Here is a 22,999-nt window from a genome sequence, read left to right on the forward strand (position 1 = left end):
TGGTCAGCAAATGTCTTTCACTTGTGGGTTGCGCTTGACCGTGTTTTTCCGTATGGAAAACAGTAGAGTAGTAGTACATTTAATAAATGTCATATATCATTTAATAATAAAAAATGTTTTATATTTAATCTAAAAGGCTGACATTCCAATTTAACCCGTCATCGCGTGTGCATGGATACAGTACCTATGACTTGAAACCCAACGGTGAAGAAGAAATGGTGACAATAGACAATGCAGAAGAGTTTATAGACTTGCTACTTGAGTTCTGTCTTCATACTGGTATACGAAAACAGATGGAGGCATTTAGAGGTACTGTAACCACACTTGTTTTTAAATACATACCTGTATAAAACATATACAGATTTTGGTCTGTCCTGGAAAATCTATAAATGTATTTCTCTGTATTGTTATGACTGGGGAAGCTTTGTTAGTCGGATCCTGGCTACTGTTTATTGCCATTTTTTATGCAGAAAATGTCTATAACCTATTCTTGTATTGGTAAAGGGTGAATATTAAAGAACAGTATTGATGCAAAGTTTTGAGCAGATATGCTGTAATCAAGTCAAGGAGTGTTTTGCCTCCCTGTATTATTCATACAATTCCCGACAACTCCCAGTCTACTCAGCTGTAAATGAAAATTCTCTAGGGAGGCTAAGGCGGTGTGGAAAGGAACTGGCCACCCTACTACATAATGCTGAGGCTTATTAAAATGAGCTCCTAACAGCTCATTCCCCTATTATGTGTTCAGAAATGACCTTATGTCATTTAACATCCCTGTAAATCTCAATAATTCTGTAATAGGCTCAAACAGGACATGTTAATTTGATTGTGATTTTGTATTCCTTTGTGTTCCTTTTCAGACGGGTACAACAAGGTGTTCCCAATGGATAAACTACATGTATTCAATCCCGGAGAGCTACAGACCATCATGTGTGGTGATCAAGCACCTACCTGGACAAGAGAAGATGTGCTGAATTATACAGAACCAAAGCTTGGATACACCAGAGAAAGGTATGTTGACGACAGTGGCATAACGAAGATGCCTGATGCCCCTGATTTAGGAACTCTGAGTGGCCCTCCAACGCTGTAGAGCTCCCTGGTCTAGGGACCCTCCAACGCTGTAGACCTCCGCCATTTTTAACATATTTTAATATCTGTTTTCTTTCTCTTGCCCTGTTCTATGGGCCGTGTAAGCTTGGGCCACTGAGTTTAACGAGGGAGTGCTCATAGCCATTACACCACTGATTAATGACTAGAAACATGAGCAAATATATATGTGGAATGTGTTTCAGCTAAAATGTTTTCAGCAGGTCTATTTTAAAGCCTTCCACTGTAGTTAATGTTGGATAGAAAAAACCCAATGTCATATATTCATGGATGGCGTTTGATTTCACCTAAATTTCTTTCACCATGCCTATTGCGCATTTTAAGGCCTTCCCATTGTGCATAACATCCCAGGCTAAAAAACTGGATTTTGCGACTAACCTCCAAAATTTTAGAAACCAATGCTAAAATACACACTGTTAAGGATTGAGATAAATAAATTAAGGGACAACAAATGTGTACCGCCAAACCAAAACCAGGCGTTTGTCGGCAGCAAGGGATTTCTGTAAAATGCTTCTGAATGTGTAAAACCTATATCTTGACCATTTTTAGTTTTTTAAATAATCTTACAGAAAATTTACCGTAGATTCCAAAAATCTATGTATTTTAAAGAAATTATAAGTATAAATCAATGAAAATAACATTTTAATGAGACCCCCTTTTTCGTCTTTGGTGAAAAAATCAAGTTCTATTCTGTAATTTGTGTCTATTTCTAACCAACTTTTACATCTTTGATTATGAGAAGACCCCTTAATGTGTGGTATTTTTAGAAAGCTCGTGAAAAAATCTTTCCAAAGATAAAGGTTGTAGGTCATGTAAAATAATAGTATAGCCAATCAAACACATTCTTTAATAACCTTTTGGTATAAGCAAACCAGTCTTGTTGCTACGGAATCCTGAAACAGGCAATTTGATTGGCTAACAGAGTGGCTCAAGTCATTGAAGCGTTAAATTTGCCTTTAACAGTTATTCAAAGTACACTGAGGAAGCGGTAAGGTTTTAACAAAACTTTCTTACTGTAAAAAACATTCAATATTAATTCATACTTGCTATTTATGCATCCTAGATAATAATAAAACAACAAAGAATAGTTTAATGATTTATATAATATGAAAAGTAGAAATATTGGCTTCACTAGCGAATCATAAACAACAAGAGGTTAGAAAGTACGAAATGACTTTCTAGCGCGACACACTCAGTTTGGTGAACACAGAAACACTTTTGATCAAAATATTAGGCCTAGCCTAGGCATAAGATAAAAGATGAACTGTATGCCAGCTTAGTACTTCAAGTTAGCCTAGTAAAACCACCTAGCATACCTTGGTCTAGGCCTAGCCCAAAAAAAAATGATTTTTAAATGTGTTTAAAAAAGTTTAATTTAATTTTTCATTCTGTTTTCAGATCTTGATTGGTATACTGTAATGTAATACCAATAGTTTTGACAGTGGTGGTGATGCTGTTGCTACTTTCTCTTCTCAAAGAACTCCAATATGGTGATACGGTGCTTAATATAACTTTACAAAAATGACTTTGATTCTGATGATACATGACACATGTATTCTATTATGCAACGTAACCCTGAATAAAACCGTGAAATAATTGTATCGAAAAATATGTATGTATTTAAATGACCCGGCACAAAAGATGATAATACTGTTGTTGTAATACGCAGCCTAAAATGACCAAAATTTTATAATTTAAAGTGTACCAATTGTAAATAAATTTAAACACATCAAACACAATCAACTGTCTGTGTATCATTAATTTTAGTTCATTTCTATGTGTTGTATTTTTATTGTCACTTTATTAATAGTACTTATTTATAGTTATTACAAGCCTCACACATAACATAAGTTTAGTAAAAAAAAGTTTACTAACGTATGTTGTTATTTGAAGTCTCATTTGACAATGTTAATGTTACTGGATTTCTTTGAAAATTTCAATGATTATAGAAAAATGTATTAGTTACATTTGTGCTAAATTTCAAAGTCATAGGTATACTAGAAGTTAGCGTTGTCAAGGTGAACATGAGTCGCTGTCTGCCAGCACATTTAAACTTCCTGTTTGAACTATTGTTTATCTTTGAATGCATTTTTCACTGCTTAATAAAAATGAATTCTTACTTGTATTTCTTTACTTATTGTATCATAACTCTAAAAATACTTGACCAAATTGAATAATTTTTTCAGTATTTTAAAGCAAATTATGTGCTCTGTACAAATATCTTGAAAACTCAAAATGTCACATTTACGACAAATGCCTGGTTTTGATTTGGCTGTACACAAATTATTAATTTAATCCAGGATCTTCTAATATAAATGATTTTCTTGACTTTAGCCCTGGATTCCAAAGGTTTGTCAACCTGATGTGTCAGATGGACAAAGATGAGCGCAAAGCCTTCATGCAGTTCACCACTGGCTGCTCATCACTGCCACCAGGCGGCCTAGCCAACCTTTACCCTCGTCTCACAATTGTTCGTAAAGTCGAGGCCGATGATAAGACCTACCCGTCCGTGAACACATGTGTGCATTACTTAAAACTTCCGTGCTACTCAAGCGAAGAAATAATGAGAAAAATGCTGAAAGCTGCAACAACAGAGAAGGGTTTTCATCTAAATTAGACCGGTCATAAAAACAATGTAATCTAAAGATTGTTTTAACATTGTGTGTGTATCAAAAAAATAAAGTGTTAAATATGTTATTTAAACCGGAATAGGTGAAAAATACTAATACTATTTTACATAATTTTGAAAGACATCAAGCTATTGCTACTTGGCGCAATGCAATTGAGAGTTGACCAATCACAAGCGACAATTCAGGTTATCCATCGTGTTTTAATTGGTCACTTGGGTGTTGCGTCCAAGTGGTAACAAAACTTTAATAATCATAAAAGGAACCATTTAATTACAAATACCAGTGCAAATATAAAAACAACCTACATTAATACATTATATTAGTAAATGAATTGATTCTAAAGAGATATATTTATTTTAAATTTTAAATAACATAATATGTGCATGTAATGACGGTACACTATTTATTGTGGTGAGTTTTATGCTAATGTCTCCACATGCTTTGAATAATGAATTAAGCAGATCAGATGAAACGTAATTTGCATATTTACATTTTCAATAAATAATATATTAAAAGGTGTGTGAAATAAAGTGGCAGTGAAGTAAATATACTTTAAAATGTATATATGCATATGTATGCGATTCAAACTTGGTATTGACTTAGAAGAGAAATCCAGGATATTTCTTATCTGGAATTTGGATGGCAGAAATTTGTATTTATCATTTTTTTTAAATTGTGAATCAGTTAATTAGTTTAATTTATATGCTAAAAAAATTAATGAGTGAAAAAGCAATGATAGATACTGTAAGTGCTATATAATCAGTAAGTACTTCAGAAATCTCTACAGTATGTATTTATACTATAATAGTACAGTACTGTAAAGGCCCTACTGTATGTACAGTACTGCAAAGGCCTCCACTGTATGTACAGTACTGTAAAGGCCCCACTGTATGTACAGTACTGCAAAGGGGCTCTTCTATACTGTATGTACAGTACTGTAAAGGGGCTCTTCTATACTGTATGTACAGTACTGCAAAAGGCTCCATTCTACTGTATGTACAGTACTGCAAAGGACTTTACTGTATGTACAGTACTGCAAAGGGGCTCTTCTATACTGTATGTACAGTACTGCAAAGGGGCTCTTCTATACTGTATGTACAGTACTGCAAAAGGCTCCATTCTACTGTATGTACAGTACTGTAAAGGCCCCACTGTATGTACAGTACTGCAAAGGGGCTCTTCTATACTGTATGTACAGTACTGTAAAGGGGCTCTTCTATACTGTATGTACAGTACTGCAAAAGGCTCCATTCTACTGTATGTACAGTACTGCAAAAGGCTCCATTCTACTGTATGTACAGTACCGCAAAGGACTTTACTGTATGTACAGTACTGCAAAGGACTTTACTGTATGTACAGTACTGCAAAGGACTTTACTGTATGTACAGTACTGCAAAGGACTTTACTGTATGTACAGTACTGCAAAGGACTTTACTGTATGTACAGTACTGCAAAGGACTTTACTGTATGTACTGTACTGCAAAGGGCTCCACTGTACTGCAAAGCGCTCTACTGTATGTACAGTACTGCAAAGGGCTCCACTGTATGTACTGTACTGCAAAGGGCTCCACTGTATGTACAATACTGCATGTACAGTGACTGCTAAGGGCTCCACTGTACTGTATATACAGTATTGCAAGGTATTCTAGTTATATTTACTTTTAAGAGATTTATTTTACCCTATAAACTTGACTGATTTTATAATCAGGAGATTTGCAAGAGAAAATGGCATTTTTTTTAAAAGACTGATTTTGTTAGATATTTATGATTATGCAATGTAAGCTGTAAATAGTTGGAGACTAGAACAGTAGATGTATTAAAGCTATTACTAAATTAAGACAGCACATGTTAAAGGTTTACTTTTTATCGATAGATTTTGCTGTACAATTGTAGTTTTTGTTTTTTGGAAAGGTTAAATACAAGTACAGTATATAGAATTACTATAGCTTATGATGATTGAAACATCTAGATGTACTCACGTGTGTATTGTAGATGCTTTAATTAAAGTAAATTCATATCTAAAAACTGGACAACCTCTTTTGAGTAATATTGATTTTATATTTTACAATTTTAAATGTTTTTATATACAGTAGAATCCCCTTTTGGGACAATTTTTTAATGAACGTAATATATATTTTAACACTAAAACCTTGTCTACACTATCAAACTTTATGTGTCAAAAAAGTTTGATGTGCCTATATATGGTAGTGATATGCTTAAATATGGTAGTGATATGACATCATCATGTCCATATATGGGCACATCACATTTTTTTGACACATAAAGTTTGATAGTGTAGACAAAGCTTAAGGCTGATCATATTCAGAGAACTCTCCTGTTCAGTGGAAACTTTCCCATGGAGCCATCAAGGAAGGGATGTTGGTTAGTACCAAGGTGTCCCCTTAATATGGGTTCCACTGTAGTATGTTAAAGGGAGAAGGTGGAGGGGACCTATGAAAATATTGTATTACTTTTGGTTATCCTGATTTGTATTGTATTGTACTACATCACACAGGTGAACCCAGCCTAATCTACATTCACCCAACAACAAAACTCTCAACACAGAAATAGTGTAATCTATTTTGTTAGTGATTATTTTATTTATGAACACAATTTCCTTAATTATTGAGATGTTTTGCCCTGGTATAATTGTTCTGTACTGTATACAGTACTCTGTACCATCCACTGGCGTTCACATCTCTAAACCACTTCGCTTTATGGTAGATAGTTATTCGGATTGAATTTTTTTATTTTTTTATTCTATTAATTAGCTTTTTATTTCTTCACTAGCTTTGCTTTCTCTACTCCACTACCTTCTGCATACAACTCTGAGAAGGATGAGATATGTGGAAACTCTTGGATCTCCTCATCAGATAGTGGGGCATTACCAGGTCTCAGGACTACTGCTACTTGACATCCAGCTTCTTTAGCTGGCCTAGCCTCTGCAATCAAAAAATACAAGTGAATTATCACTGAGCAATCATTCTGAATATACCTATATATATATATATATAAATCCAAAGGCAAATTACTGAAAAAAATGACAATGCTGTGGGTATCAGTGGCTGGATCTCAATGGAGATACAAAAATAAAAAGCGAAAAGCTAAATCAAAACGATAAAGTAAACAGCCAGAAAAGTTAGCAGAGCTTTCGGGCAACACTAGCCCTTCATCAGTGCAAGTGAGGGAATTCGGATAAAGTCATGGCATAAGAGTGGGCAAGTGGAATAAAAGAAATATGACAATAGAAACAGTGTGTTGAATGGTGGGTGGAGACTGAATAACAGTAGAAAACAAAGAAGGTGGCTTGGTAGAGATATAAACAATTTTGGAATGAAACTATATAAATATATATGAACTCTTTTTTTGTGACCATATATTTAAAGAAGTAGTTTCAATGGTTCAAATATGTTATCACTTAATTGTCTTCAGTTTCAGCTGAACTTTTTTTTCACCCCTGATTTATTGAGATTGTAGGACTGGAGCCAATGTTTACTGTTTCAGTGGTGTATTTAATTTATAATATGTACTTTAATTTGGGAAAAAAAGTAACAAAATATGCCAACATTCTGAATTTTTAACCATAAACCCTGGTTGTCCTCACCTCGCGTAACATCTGTAAGAAAAAGTATCTCTTTATTTTTACAACCAATCTCTTTGGCAATTTTACAGTAACTGTCTACTTCCACTTTGGCACCAATTTTTGTATCAAAATGACCCGATATGAATTCTAGTATGCTGCCTTCAGCTGTATGGCCGAATAACAACTTTTGAGCTTCTACACTGCCTGATGAATAAATATAAACTTTCTTTCTCTCTGATATCCAGTGTTTTATTGCTGGAAGTACGTCTTCAAATATTCTAGAAATACAAAATTTAAATACACACAATTTTGTTTTTAGAAAGGAATTACAGATAAATTCATCCCACCCACTTGAGTCATTGGCAGATCCATGGTTTTGAAAGGGAGGGATAGAGGTCCTAAACATTTTCAATTAAAGTGCTTGTCCTTTTTGTTGCATTGAAATTATCTAAATTTAGATGGTGGTCAGTCGTTTAAGAGTAGGCTTCTGGAAAAATCTGAGTAGTAAGTACTGTATATATGTATGACTGGTTATGCTAACCAAGGTTTTACAATATTGGGAGAGTTAATTCTTAATGTACTTGGTAACATGGTTTACGTACTGCCCAACAACCTTTCCAGTTGAATATGCCTGCTTCCACATGTGTCCCTGGAGCTGTTTCAATGATGTCACTTTTCTATCTGCATCCATCAGGAATAAGACATAATCAACAACCGACTGACGCGTCAACTCCAAGTTTTCATCATTACTAAGAATTTTGGGGGAAACCACTTGGAGCTTGTCAGCTGAAGACTTCTTTTCTTCAGAATCATTTATTGACTGTTCTCTTAGGGCCTGTACATCTCCTTGGCATTGCTCTTCCTCCCAATGTGTCTCCAGGTATTTCTTCAAGTTCTTTCGAATATATGGAAAAAGAATATCCTGGAAAGAGAAAGGTATCAACATAAATAAATAAATAAATGACATTTTTTGTGTATGTTTCATCGTAAATGTTCTATAAATGAATTATGTACCTTAACAAATGATATTGCAGTTGTGGTTCCTTCGATATCAAGAATAACGCATTTTAAATCTGTGTTCTCATCGAGAACCGGCTGCATAGTAGGCTTTCCCTGCCTCTTTTTTGTGGATGTTATTCCGAATAATGAAAGTAATAATAGTCTTACTCTTATATTAAAAAATTATTCAGTTTCTGGTTCTTAAATAAATATTTAAATAAAATAATTGGCTAATTTATTGACTTAGCCCAGACCCACTACATGCCTAACGGACTAGGCCAACGTTAGGTTATAATGGTGGTACCGACAAGTAACTATCTATACGTTTGTAACATCGCACTCGGACCGGTTTTAAAACATAAACAAATCCACGTGGATTTATTGTCAAAACACTTCCGTGTGTTTGTTTGTGAATAATTGCTCATGATTGACCTTTGGGCGTTGGTGGAATGTTTAATATATGCCACTTGGATTGAAAAATGTTTTCTTTTAATTGAATATTTAATAAAAGCATAGAATAACTTTGTTTTTATTTAATTGACCTAAATGTATTTAATAAAATATAATAATACATTATGAAATTGTGTGTGTCAAGACTGTGAATGCCATGTTGGCATAGAGCTTTTTCAACCAATATTCTTACCCCCTCTTTATTGTCAACCGTAAATCTACAAACATGCTTGTACATACCAATCCGCCTATTATGTTACAATATTTAAAAAAAACCTATTTCAATAACGTTTGATTTCAAAATGTCATTTGATTAAACGTTGTAGGTAAGTTATATTTTTGTAAAAACAAATTACTATCCAGGGGGTGGATGATAGTTGGGTAGAATTAATAAATGACGTTCCTAGACAGAAATTAGCCAATCAGGCGTGTTCTTAGAAGAACAGTCTAAAAGTCGGTCTTTCATGTGTGTACGTATACAAGCAGCACTCAAATTTCCGGCGTACGAGGTTTTCGTGGATGATAAAGCTGGTAAGAATACTTTTTTTAAATTCTGGACCTATAATAATAAATTGCTCAATAATAATACGTATTTCAGACATTTGTAGTTCAGATTATAGTTCACAATATGGTAGCATAGCTTTAGTTTTGTATGTGTCTTGTATTGTACGTCCACGTCGTCGTATACAAGAAAAAGGCTGGCTAGGCCACCAGGCTACACAACACTGTTGCGTTGGCACTACTCTGTACACGGCGACTACTGATGGGTCTGCTGAGTGTCAGCCTGTTTCTGTGAAGTGGGTCTATCTTATTTTTCCAAATGACATTTGGTCAGGCATAAGAACCAACAAATTCTAACCACATTTTAGGGATGTTTGTATGTACTAAATCAATCTCATAATTTTAAATGTATACTATAAAGGCTTACCCACTTTAAATTACTTAACTTTAAATTAATTATTAATATTATGTTAAATGTTAATTTTTTTATATTTAAATTTTATTAAAGTAAGCTAAATTAACAATACTATAAAGGGAATGTATCATCTTGTAATTGTATGTTGACTGACTATGTGACATAAATTGTAGGAGTCTTCACACTTATTATATCGTAATTCATATCTCATGGAACCCTTCATTCAATTATCTTAGACAACCCATTTGACACACATAATAAATTTGGAAAGTGGATTTACTCTCTGACGTCTTCAGACATGATTTTAAACCTGTAAACTTTCTTGTTCAATTTCAAAAGATATTGTACAGCCTTATTTTTACAACTGTATAATTATAATTTATTTGTTTTCTTGTTTGATCTTAGAAGTTTTAGATAGTCTGCAGATCATCTGGAATATTTGAATGGAAGATATAGCAGGCAAACTAGTGGCAATGGATGTTTACGAGCCTCAGACGTTTGCCTTGATGGTTTTTGGTGGATTTTTCATCATCTCAAGTTTGGTGTACCTCGTCTCTGCTTTTGGAACAACCGAGAAGAGTTATGAGGAGGCTATTGCCGAGCAGCGTGCTCATATGGAGAACGAAAAGCATGCTAAGTCCGATGGCAAAAGTAAAAAGAAGCCATTCAATGCACGTAAGAAGAAGAAACCAGAAAGTATGCAGGAAGCACAAGTGATAACCCCAACTCCAGTTGTGATACCTGTTAATGATGTCCCAGTGGCACCAGTGAAGCCGCAGAAAGTGCAGAAACAGTCACCTAAACCCAAAGCTGACAGTGATGCAAAGCCAGTAAAGAAAGCCAAATCTTCTGAAGAGAAAACGACTCCTAAGCCTAAGAAAGAGGCAAAGAAGCCTGCGCCAGTTGTAGTTGAAGAGTTCATTCAGAAAGCGGTTGATAAGCAAACCTTTGCTGCTCCTCCACCTCCGCAACCAAAGAAGGTGACTGAGGTACCAGTTAAGGCAGCTCACAGTGAGCCTGTGAAGAGTGAACCTTTAAAGGTGAAGGCTAAGAAGGAGACCACAATTTCTGGTAAGATATCAATTTCTCCTATACATATTAGGGAGCTTTCGTTCGATTTTCCCAACTTGCCTCCATACACACAATAAATTGACATGGCCTAGGTAAGTCTTCAAAATCTCCCTATAATTAATATTTAATTATAACAAATAAACTGTAGGATGCTGGGTTAGCTAAAATTGATAATTATTAAAAATTATGTGTATTGGGGTTTAATATTGTTTAATAATTATGTTAACAAATCTGGAGACGTGACTGACAGCTACTGGATATAAACCTACAAATCCTATATCATACAAAGCACCGAAAATTAACTGATTCTAGAATAGTGAACACTAAAAGGTATTCCCTAATGAATAGCAATAGGAAAACATAAAATTGTCAGTAACAGGTGGACTGGGGAAAAAAATCTCCACCAGTAGCAATCCTACAACAGATGTTGCTACAATCATCCCTTGTTGACTGTAATTGAAGGCTAATATTAACTCACTACGAATAGTAAATTTAATTATTAAATTTCTATTTATATGCTCATTTGTTTTGAAAATCAGGTTCTTGTTTCATTTATAGTTTTAAATTTAGTACTAACTTTTGTTACCAAACAATTCAATACAGACATTTTTGTGAAAGGGTTTTTTTTTTAAACGGTTACACAGTATTTGTTTGATTTGTTGTACTGTAATTTAATTTGCCCAAGGAGATAATTTGAAAATATGTGTTTCTGGCTTCTTTTTTTTTTTAATGCCAACTGCTAAATCTGCCTCTGTACACTACACTATACAGATTAAATACTTAATACTGTATGAGACTTGATTATAAATAAGAAAATCGCTATAAAATATTATTATCAATAAAGCCTTATGAATACAGTACATAAAAAACTCAAAATTCAATTTAGTTTTTTGAATAATTATAATAATAATCAGCAAAAACCTTGGCCAATGTATAAAAGATTTTTAGAAACCCAATAAGCCGTAAACAAGTCTGACTTCGCAGAATATAGCCCAGATTTAAACTTATTATTCTAATGTTACATTAAAATACAATACTAGTGTTAGTTGTTATGACAATTAAAAACCATTGCACAAATTCTCACACAGACTGATTATATACAGTTTTTTAATAAATTATATAGAGCGTAACATTGAACAGTTGAAATGAAAACCACAACAAATTGAAATGTAAATGTTGTGTTTTTTTCTACAGTAAAGTGATGCGTCTAAATCACTGTCTAAAGCTCTGTATATACATTATCAAACTAGAAATGACAAAAAAAAAGTGTGATGCACCCAAATATGGTATTATTATTATATATCATTATGTCCATATATTGGCACATCACATAGTACTGTAGGCCATCCTGGATATACTTTACTGTAGTAGTATATGATGAGACATAACCTCTCACTATTGGGGAGTACAGTAGTAGGCACTTCATTCCAATGAACGAATGAATTTTTAGATATAGGGATTCAGTAGAATGATTTAAAATTGGAGTAAACAATATCAATTGTATACTGTAATTGTCACGATAGCCAAACTAAATGATCAAGCCTTATCCATCCATGTGGGTTTTGAGGTTCCCCTTTTCCTGTCTATGCCCGACTGGCCTACTGTAGCTGTTTTCACCATTTGTAAGAAAAAAACGAACCCATTAATTAAATCAATTTCATTGGTCTATTTTTTTAAAACAAGAAATACAGTCCATTTGTTTTTCCCGGAAAAAAAACACCTGGTATTACAGTAGCTAAGATTCCTAATGATCGTTGACCAAAAAGAATTTTTGTCAATGATTTTAATGAAAAGGAAAAATTTTGAAGCAAAAATATCTTTCATTGACAGGAAGTAAATTTGCGTTACAATTATACTTGTTAATGTGATTCTTCCTGAAGGCAGTGTTTACACATCCTGTCCTGAGTAAACAACAAGTAACCATGAATGCTTGCTAGATCAACTGAAATCCACTTTTTGTAGTTCGACAAATTTAATACCACTATTTTCTAATGTAAATTAGATTAGGATTCACAAGCTAATCTAACTATAATAACTGATAATCTACAGTACAGAAAGAAATTACTGCTTCGTATCTACGCGTAGGCTTTCGTAGGTAGATCGTAGGTAGAACGTAGGTCATTGTTCTCTCCTACGATGTATTGTTTGTAGCCTACGATGTATTGTTTGTAGCCTACGATGTATTGTTCTCTCCTACGATGTATTGTTCGTAGCCTACGATGTATTGTTCTCTCCTACCTACGATGTATTGTTCGTAGCCTACGATGTATTGTTATGAAATCTAGGCTACGCCTCGATCGTAGGGTGGTTCGTAGAAGCATGGAAAATGCAAACAAACAATGTATTGTTTGCTAATTAAAATCCTACCTAAAGATAGTAGGTCAATTTTTGTAGCCGCCCTACATCGTAGGTAATTGTTCTCTCCTACGATGTATTGTTTGTAGCCTACGATGTATTGTTTGTTATCCTAATTTGGACGGAAATCCGCCGACGAAACGACATCGGGCCGGTGGAAATCAGCTCACGTAGAGAGAGTCGAGGCTAGGTTAGGCCTAGCTAGCCTGTTTCGGCGGCCTACACTATAAATTATTTATTCCTACCTTGTTGGGTTAGCGAATTATAAAAACAACGACAACTAGGCTAGGACACCAACAAAATATATGCAAAATAAATATATATTCCATATTAAGATTTAACATAAATAAATAGGCCTTTTAAAATGATTACGACATGTATAAAGAAAAAGGCCCGACCAGAATTTGGAGGGGAAAAAACATGTGAGCTGAGCAGTTTAAAGAGAGTATTATGTTTCATGTCATGTGACACAAAATCCAGGTACACGATCTTAATTACTGTTTTATTGTCGTCAGACGGTAGCCACCCTAAAAAAAAAACATGTGAGAGATTGCGGTAAGCAGAGAGTATCGCGTTTCATGCCAAGTGACCCAAAAAAAAACTAGGTCTGTATTAATTACGGTCGTTCTGTCGGCAGTCTTTTTGAACGACCGATTGAACGCCCTGATGCTATATTTAGAATGAATTGTTTACGATCTTTTTTTCTCGGCATCGTTTCTGGATGGGACGTTCGCTATATTATGTTTATTAGTTGGCCTGTTCGTTGCGGTTCACCTGTGTTGGATCGTGTCTCTCTCTACGTTATACATCGTGGGAAATTTATATTTGCCGTTGAGTAGGTAAACACGCACGAAGGAAAATATTACGATTAAAAAATATTATTTATTTTTTATTAATTTACAACTTTGTCCTCCGCCAATTAAATTTAACACATTAATTTCACACCTTACTTCACTAAGAACATCGTAGGGTTGTTTATTTTGGTTACGAACTCCCTACGAAGTTCAGAACGTAGCTCATTGAAAGTTGTTTATTGAGGTTACGAAGCCAAACAATGGAACCTACGAAGCCAACAACGTAGCCTACGTTCTATCTACGAAGCTACTTCGTAGGTAAAGTTGCAGTATTTTCTTTCTGTACTGTATTTCACATTACAAAGGGTCTTGCCTTATCAGTATTCATATTGATTTTGTTTAGTGCAATTATACAGTACTTTGTACTTTTTCTTGGTTTTCTGTATATAATCTTCACATTTGTCAATGTCATTGTCACATATTCAATGTCTAGTTTAATGTCTAACTGTATTAATAACACTGTAGTATAAAAAAACATTCATGGCATTCAATCCTCCTCTTATTTGACCAGATATTGAAATAAAGAAATGTACAGTATCTACTAACTAGTGTATACTGTAATGTATAATTTAATGTAATTTTTTAAGGATGGCGAAATAGAAGGTAAGTTATTCTTCCTCTGTCACATTTGCCTCATTTGAATACATGGTCACACTAGACTGAACAACCATGCTGTCATAATTGACGTGACTATCGCAACCAAAATGTTTGGTCGAGTGGAAAAGGGTTTACTATGACACTGGAACCCTGGGTTCGAGGTCTATCAATAGCGTGTTTTTTTTTTAATAGAGATTATTTAAAGGGTTAGGTTAAGTACATAGAAGGTAATCTCTTTTTCTGTCTCTAGGCAAATGTGACCGAGCAAGAAAAGATTACGAAATAGGATGTAGTAAAGTACAGTAACTCAAATATAGACTAGTAAAATTAAAATAAAAAAGAAATTGATGCCTGTGGCCTTGTTCACCATTCACACTTAGGCTAAGGGAAACACTTACCCTTTACAATTATTGAGTTTAAGTGAAATACTTAATATTCAAAGGAAATATCTCACTTAAGTATGATTGGTGAATACGGTCACTATCAGTATACAAAAATTTGGTCGTGAGTGACCTATCTTAATATATCACAGGTCATTCAACTGATTTTATTAATTATTATTGGAAGGCTCTTGAATTATATATTATTATTAATATTAATTACTTAACAAATTAAGGTTAGTAATTAATAATTTGGGACTTTAGCAATTATTGCTATTATTTTGTATGGTTTGTTTAATGATCTATGCATTGTCTCTCATTTATGCATGCTATTATTAGTCATAGAAGCATTGAATAGAGACTTCAATACTGCTCTTTCATTAAATCAATAATTCCCCCTTGGTGTACAGGCCATACTGTTTGAACTTGCTTGCATATAATACTTATGCGAAATGTGTGTTTTGTCTTTTAAAAGCATCCTCTAAATAGGGATGTCATTGATTCCATTCGTTTATTTTTAATGTTCTTGATTTACTGATAAATATACAGTAGGCCTACTAACTACAAATGTTGCCAAAATGAAAATGTAAAATATGTACAGTATCCATTTAGTATTTAGGCTTTAATGATTTAGAGAAATACACTATTGATTATAGGCTTGTTGAATTGGAACAATAATTACCATGCAAAAGATAGGAAATTAGGTTATGCAGATATTTCACAATGTTTGCATCCTCACCCTGATCCCCCAACCCCCACCAGTTACTATACAGTAATTTCAAAATATTTGATCTGCCGCCACTTTAGTTTTGGAGTAATTTTGATGCGCATTCACACTACTTTTTTAGGGTTCTCTCTTTTCCAGAAGTATACTTGTTTGGCTTTAAATGGCTCAAGCACACCTTTCAGACATTGTGATGAGTTTGATAATGACATTCTTGACATTATAACAGATAATATGTGAACTTGAGGTATTTGAATGATTCAAGATGCCCAATGCATACAAATTAGCTAATAATTCCCCTACTACATTCTGCTAGACTTGCTAAATTAGACATGATCGACATTAACACTGGCAGGCAGAAATAATTATATGACGTTAAATAGGACAAAGTAAAAAAAAATGGAATTTGTAATGTTTCTTTCAGCATAAATCCAGGGACTGGCAAATATGGATCTATTTACTAGATTAATGCATGGCACTCTAGCCTGTCAGAAACCATTGCAATACAGTACTGTATACAAGTACTATAATTTAGCACTGTTCTGTACTGTATATCCCTGCTGTTTGGGGATATTTACTTTTTCTGTTTTCTATCACTAGAGAGTATTACTAAAGTTAATAATGACATACTACTAGTACTACTGTAGTTTATAAAGGAAATCTGTATATACTACAGTAGATATTATTGTTGTTTTCATTATTTACTGTAAAGGTCTGTCCATGAAGACAGCCAATATCAGTATTATTATATTATTGTTTTATTATTATTTTAAACCTCAATATTATTGATTTATTTATGACATTTTTGTATGTTTTTTTTTTCCTAGCTTCAAGTGGTTCAGTAAAGACCGTGGTGGCCACTATCAAAGCGGCTCGTCTAAATGACAAGGAGATCCAGCAGATAGTTGATACGTTGCTTAACAAACAAAATGGCTCTGGGAATGCTGATCAATGGACTATGGTAAGTTGTTTAAAGCCCGTTTCTATTGAGAAAATATGCTTTTATTATTGAGCTAATGACATCTTTAGGCTTTGACGCGAATTTACACAGACGCGGTTCGTTTAGGGAGAAAGCTTGTCCCACGTAGAATCTGTACCTATCCTCGCTTTGTGTAAATGGTCATAAGGAATACCATACTGTAGATTCTATATTGTTATTACCGTTGCCACTGGTCTGTGTAAATTGCCCTTTTGTTACAATATTCACTTATTAACACTCACTTAATTAAAGGAAAAAACCGTAAGATAAATAAAAATCTGGAAATATGTTAATGGAATAATATACAGATATTGACTGCTTAGAGGTTAAATATAAGATTTGACATCCCCTCGGGAATGATATTAAGTTCTCGGGGAATATATATTTCCCTCAGCGCGGATGGCAAATCTTATATTTAACCGATATAAAAGGCAATATCTGTTATATTATATAGCCAAGAACAAGTCTGCTGGGTTGGGTGAAGCTAGGCTAGGCCTCCTATAGTATTTGTATTGTATTAATTTAAACAAGCCTGCCAAGACACCTACCTTGCGAAGAATAATATACAGATAATTACTAATTAATGATTCCTTGGCAATAAAATATTCACTTAGGCCTGGGTCGTTTAAATTAACAGAAGAATTTCCATCAATAAGCCTATTAATAATAATATTATAATCAGGTAGGCCGAATAAACAATTCGTCTTCTTCTCGATCTTCGAGGAGCCGAATCACCGGATGTTCAGCGCGTACTAGTTACTAGGTTACTGTGAGTGAGTATTGACCAATCACAAACGGTGTTTCATCACATTTAGGGTGGACTTATAACAAATGAGGGCGCTATGTATGCATAGCTTAAATAGTTTAGAAGATTAATTTCTTCAAGCAAATTCCGTGGCGCAGCGGTTGAAGCGTTGTCTTGTGATGGAGTGACAATTGCATCGGAAGTTCAAGACCAGTAGATGACTTTTGTTTATTTATCGGCAAACGCGAGTGTTGCACACGAAAATTACACAGTCAATATCATCGTACTCGAGAATTTATATGATTAATGACAGGGGACACGATAATTACGTGAAAATTACAAAGTCAATATCATCGTTCTCGAGGATATATACGATTTACGATCCTCGCAGCGGTAGTCATGTGATGCAGTTTCAACCAATCACGTTCGCGTATTTACATAGGCTATGTAATATTATACAGATATTGACTGTTTAGAGGTTAAATATAAGATTTGACATCCCCGAGGGAATGATATTATGTTCGAGGGAATATATATTTCCCGAAGCGCCAGCTGAGGGAAATATATATTCCCCGAGAACTTAATATCATTCCCGAGGGGATGTCAAATCTTATATTTAACCGATATAAAAGGCAATATCTGTTATATTATATAGCCAAGAACAAGTCTGCTGCTGGGTTGGGTGAAGCTAGGCTAGGCCTCCTATAGCCTATACTATAGTATTTGTATTGTATTTAAACAAGCCTGCCTAGACACCTTACCTTGCGAAGAATAATATACAGATAATTACTAATTAATGATTCCTTGGCAATAAAATATTCACTTACTTTAGACCTAGGTCGTTTAAATTAACAGAAGAATTTCCATCAATAAGCCTATTTATTAATAATAATAATATTATAATCAGGTAGGCCGAATAAACAATTCGTCTTCTTCTCTTCGAGGAGCCGAATCACCGGATGTTCAGCGAGTACTAGTTACTAGGTTACTACCGTGAGTATTGACCAATCACAAACGGTGTTTCATCACATTTAGGGTGGACTAATAACAAATGAGGGCGCTATGTATGCATAGTTTAAATAGTTTAGATGATTAATTTCTTCAAGCAAGCTACGTGGCGCAGCGGTTGAAGCGTTGTCTTGCGATGGAGTGACAATTCCACCCGAGTTCAAGATCGAGTAGATGACTTTTGTTTATTTATCGGCAACGCGAGTGTTGGCACACGAAAATTACACAGTCAATATCATCTAATTACGCGAAAATTACACAGTCAATATCATCGTTCTCGAGGATATATACGATTTACGATCCTCGCAGCGGTAGTCATGTGATGCAGTTTCAACCAATCACGTTCGCGTATTTACATAGGCTATGTAATATATTAAAATATATATTGACTTGTGAAGTGAAATACTTGACATTTAATAATTAGGATTGGTGATCAGTAGGACCACTGAATCTGACTTTATTCCATACATTAACTTTATATCTGTTTTTTTAAATTATTTGAACGTTTTTGAATCCTCCCCTGGGGACATAAAATATTGCATTGAGTCACATTGCGCCAATCTAATTTTCAGAGACAAATGTCTGTAAATGCAATGCTTCCATTTATATGAGTGGCTTGCAATCCGCATTATACTTTCTTGGCTCTCAATCATTAAGTAAGATTGAAAGCTATGATGATTGCATTTAATATTTTGTGCATCCATGTTCTTGGAAAACAAATGTTAATATAGAAACATTTAATTATCATATCTAATGAATGAACGTTGTATACATTTTTTTTATTCTTTTGAATTTATGAATTTACAAGATTATTGACAAACCAAGTAGTCTTCCCAACGCAAATTTAAACAATTTATTTATCTTTCCGAGTTTCTTATTTAATCTGAATCATTTATTCAATTCAAATATGCAGTATTTGTATAATTTCCTATTTGAATAGAATTCATTTTTATTAATATGTTATTTCATTCTATTCGAATTAATTTATTATGAAAGTTATTTAATGGCATTCTACTGATTCTGAAAGCCTATTACAACTTACAGTACATACTGTACAGTAATTATTATTTTGAGCTGATTTACATTTATTAATGAATTTTATATTTAAATGGGGCTTAGGGTGGCTTAGTAGTACTGTAGTAGTACTTTACATCTCTCAAGATGAGTAGGGGGTTACCTTGGTATACTAGTACACACACACAGCCACTGATCATAACTGGGCTCATTGTGCAATTGGGACTAGACCATTTTAAAAGTGTTTTCCACCTGTTGGTCCCATCCTACACTAAATGTGTGTTATAGTATGTCTATTTTTTTGGATGTACATCTTAGTGAGAAGTTGAAAAAATAAATAAAAAGGTCAGTTATGAATTGTTTTTTTTGGTACACTTAGGCTAATCAGCGATCTGATCCTATGTCCTCCCTCAAGAGACAACTGCAGGAAAAAGAGCAACAGTTACATAACGGTAAGTAAAACATGCAATCAGGAAACCTTTGTCATTTTCTATACAACTGTTAAGTGTTATCTATTTCTTGCTTAGTTCGCATAAAATTATCAGATAAAGTCAACATGGAGTGTTATCAAATTGTTCTGTATCCAAAAAGATCGAGATTTTTTTTTTATCAAATGAGTTAGTTATATAGTTACTATAAATTTAGTATGGTTTTTTCCATATCTCTCTAATTATGTCTTGCTTGTGTGTTGGACGGCCATAAAGCAATGATATGAGCTTTCCTCTTTAAAAAAAAGACTAATAAGAACCTGTAAATATTTATTTTTATGTTAATGAGAAAATGCATTTTTTTTAAATTAAAACATATTTCTACTAAAACCGTACACACTATTCTTTGCAGGTTGATACCATTACTTGGTATTATTTAGAATTCCCAGGGTAGTAAAATATCTATGGGGTGATCCATTGAGATTAAACTTGATGGATCTTTAACCCCTTCATTACTTCCAGGCTTAAAATATAAGAAATTCACAATTGAGAAGTAGCATAAACTATAACAAATTTTACAAAAGAATTGTGCACAATTTTACAATGATTTTGGGACATTTTTATGTCAAATCACCATATAAAATTTGACGAACATGATGTTTAAAAGGTCCTTCGGGGTGGGGGAATGACCCTCAAGTTTTCCACTCAGCAAAATTTCAGCCTAGCACCCATCCAAAAAATATTAGGATAACTAAAACTTTTAGATTCACCCACCTGTACGATTATGATACCTACGGCCGGCCGCTAGATGTTTTATTGATGGTATTTGATATTTTTATCTTACAGAGATCTTGTCAACCCAGGCTTCGGCTCAAAAGGTGAAAGAGATGCGTAATGAACTTGCACAAGAGAAGCAGCAAACAATGAAATCAGACATGGATCACAAAACCAGGATATCTTCATTGGAAAAGGACATACAGGCATTACATCTACGAATGTCACAGGTGCATATTCAAATTTATTCAAATATTGCTAGATGTTTTGCATACACTGTACACATTTAATAGTAAAATGAAATTATCGAAACCATGCTTATTTTGAAACATGATGTCATCTGTCAAACATACGAAATTATATTTAAATATATGAAAACAAATAGTGTCTGGTGAGATTTGACATCTTTGACCTGCCTTCTTCCGAACCCTCATGCTGAGCCTACTTCCTGCAAGCACTGGTCACTTCTAAAAAATGATATTAATTGCCTTCACTTTCATGTTCTCTATAAATAGCAATAAAAAACAATTTTAATAACTAGGCTAAATTTACACTGTAAAATCCTTTCATTTTTGTAGCTTTTTGATGTTTTTTACAACATTGTTAGTGAGATAAAATTGAGAATTTAGTTCCCCATGACCATGAGGTATATTTTTATATAATTATAGTGGAGCTGTACCTTAGTGGTTCACATGCTTACCTTACAATCCCAAGGTTCAGACTCTTTCTACTCTCCAACTCCAGTAATACTTAGTTTATAACTATGATTATAAGTTTTAGTTTATGCTTGCTGTCATTTTCTGATTCGTTTAACACGAATAGCTATTTGCTTTGGTGTTGTTTTTGTGTAAAATTTACCAAAATTAAAATAGGTTTTATAATCTTATAAATAATGGAGAGACATGCCCTTTGGCGATAGTTGTCTTTGACAGCTCTTGTCTCTCCTCAGTTCTCCCATTTTATGTTTCACTGAAGAAAAGAATAAATAAATATTGTTGTATTGGTGGCGCATACAAGATTGATTTATATAGAAACATGTTTGTTATTTCTATATAGACTCACGAGCAGCATTCTAAAGAGGGCGCCAGTTACCAATTGAAGATCAAACAATTACAGGCTATGGTTGATGAGAGCAACTCCGGAGTGATCCAGAAACTGAGAGAAGAAAACAACATGCTAAAGACGGAGGCCAACAGAAGTGTTGCAAAGTAAGACAAAAAAGATAAAATGCATCTTTTTAATAACCATTATTCTATTGATGGCATAACAAAGACAATAGACATTCATGTTTCATATGTTTATCTAAATTCAGAATTAACATACAGTATACTGTAGACACACCCATAAATAAGGCTAAATAAAAGTTTGAATGTATATGTGTATATGTATACTATCAGTCTGATCCCCATCTAAAATTAAATAACAAACAACATGAAAATGCCAATCAAACTTTAAGTGAGATATTTCTCCTAAATATTATGTATTTCAATTAACTTTAATTTACAGCCACAGGATTATAGCCTGGACATAATTTGAATTCCCACTTGCAGTAAAAAATTACTTATCATCTAAATAAATACTAATACTTATTGCATATTATTGTATTAAATTACAACTAAAACTTGATACAATCTATGCATGTAAATGATTTCTAAGTAGGCAGAATTATCATAATATTAGACAGCAATTTTGTTGGTAAAAGTCTAGTCAGCACATGCTAAGCTCAAAATGGCTTTGCCTAGACTTGATTAATGTCTAGACCTAGTGGACAAATGATTGCTCTCATTACTAGGAAGTTGCTGTCAGAACATGCTGAGCACATTAGTGTTGGCCTAGCCAGCGGCAAAATCATCTTTTTTTTTTAACCCGACATATATGACACATCAGCTCGTTAAAAAAAAATTAAAATTCATAACAAAACCATACATCCTCTTTCAATTCCAAAATAACCATGTGCTACGTACCTCATGAGTCACCATCAGTTTTCTTTTTTTTTTATTAACAGAAGATCTAAATAACTAAATAATTTCAGATCAAATAAAACAGGGATAACTTTATTTTGAGTTATATTTGTTTCACTTTTTATTAATTCAATTATTTTATTTTTTATTAATTGAACATTTTTATTTATAAATATTTGAATACTAAATTGAAATGATTTTAATCTGTACTGTTACAGTTTGAAATCTCTACCTACTAGTTCGATAAAGAGGTTATTAATTTAATGTTCAGACCACAATTTTTGTCAAAAGACTTCCTTGTGATGTTAGGATTATGAGTCATACATATCTTTTTACAAAATAATTACATTGTAGTAAATCTTAGTTTGCTTTCGAATTCTTTGTGTTTCTGAAATGTAAAATTGTTTATTGGGGTTCTTTTTTT

At 33.6% G+C, this 22,999-nt stretch overlaps 3 protein-coding genes across 11 annotated transcripts in view; 2 read left to right on the forward strand and 1 right to left on the reverse strand.

Annotated features, from left to right (window-relative positions):
• The window catches only part of LOC140061089 (E3 ubiquitin-protein ligase HECTD1-like), a 40,114-nt gene extending 35,421 nt beyond the window's left edge, over positions 1-4,693 (forward strand). For all 3 annotated transcript variants that reach the window (XM_072107530.1, XM_072107528.1, XM_072107529.1), the window contains 3 exons: positions 137-309; positions 861-1,011; positions 3,442-4,693. In XM_072107530.1, the coding sequence (XP_071963631.1) occupies positions 137-309; positions 861-1,011; positions 3,442-3,724 (607 nt within the window). In that variant the 3' untranslated portion in view covers positions 3,725-4,693. The remainder of the gene's footprint in view (positions 1-136; positions 310-860; positions 1,012-3,441) is intronic.
• A 1,201-nt stretch (positions 4,694-5,894) lies between these two features.
• LOC140060248 (enolase-phosphatase E1-like) lies at positions 5,895-8,729 on the reverse strand. The gene is made up of 4 exons (XM_072106381.1): positions 8,335-8,729; positions 7,923-8,242; positions 7,342-7,598; positions 5,895-6,679 (listed from the first exon to the last, which is right to left on the reverse strand). The coding sequence occupies exons 1-4, from the start codon at positions 8,419-8,421 to the stop codon at positions 6,513-6,515; spliced, it is 831 nt and encodes a 276-aa protein (XP_071962482.1). The 5' UTR covers positions 8,422-8,729; the 3' UTR covers positions 5,895-6,512.
• Positions 8,730-9,222: 493 nt separating this feature from the next.
• LOC140059833 (ribosome-binding protein 1-like) overlaps positions 9,223-22,999 on the forward strand; it is a 35,090-nt gene continuing 21,313 nt past the window's right edge. For all 7 annotated transcript variants that reach the window (XM_072105768.1, XM_072105769.1, XM_072105773.1 and 4 more), the window contains exons 1-6: positions 9,223-9,300; positions 10,091-10,756; positions 16,494-16,627; positions 19,792-19,864; positions 20,687-20,844; positions 21,671-21,822. In XM_072105768.1, coding sequence (XP_071961869.1) covers positions 10,129-10,756; positions 16,494-16,627; positions 19,792-19,864; positions 20,687-20,844; positions 21,671-21,822 — 1,145 coding nt within the window. In that variant the 5' untranslated portion in view covers positions 9,223-9,300; positions 10,091-10,128. The remainder of the gene's footprint in view (positions 9,301-10,090; positions 10,757-16,493; positions 16,628-19,791; positions 19,865-20,686; positions 20,845-21,670; positions 21,823-22,999) is intronic.

This window comes from Antedon mediterranea, chromosome 10 (genome assembly GCF_964355755.1).
Source record: "Antedon mediterranea chromosome 10, ecAntMedi1.1, whole genome shotgun sequence".
In the NCBI taxonomy this organism is placed as follows: domain Eukaryota; kingdom Metazoa; phylum Echinodermata; class Crinoidea; order Comatulida; family Antedonidae; genus Antedon; species Antedon mediterranea.

What these genes read in the sequence shown, in the direction of transcription:
- LOC140060248 (XM_072106381.1), bottom strand. Translation starts at nt 8,421, where the DNA reads ATGCAGCCGGTTCTCGATGAGAACACAGATTTAAAATGCGTTATTCTT. An exon ending in ACTGGAAAGGTTGTTGGGCA is followed by an intron (nt 7,599 to 7,922) that starts GTACGTAAACCA and finishes TTGTATTTCTAG; the next exon opens with AATATTTGAAGACGTACTTC. An exon ending in TCTTACAGATGTTACGCGAG is followed by an intron (nt 6,680 to 7,341) that starts GTGAGGACAACC and finishes TTTTGATTGCAG; the next exon opens with AGGCTAGGCCAGCTAAAGAA.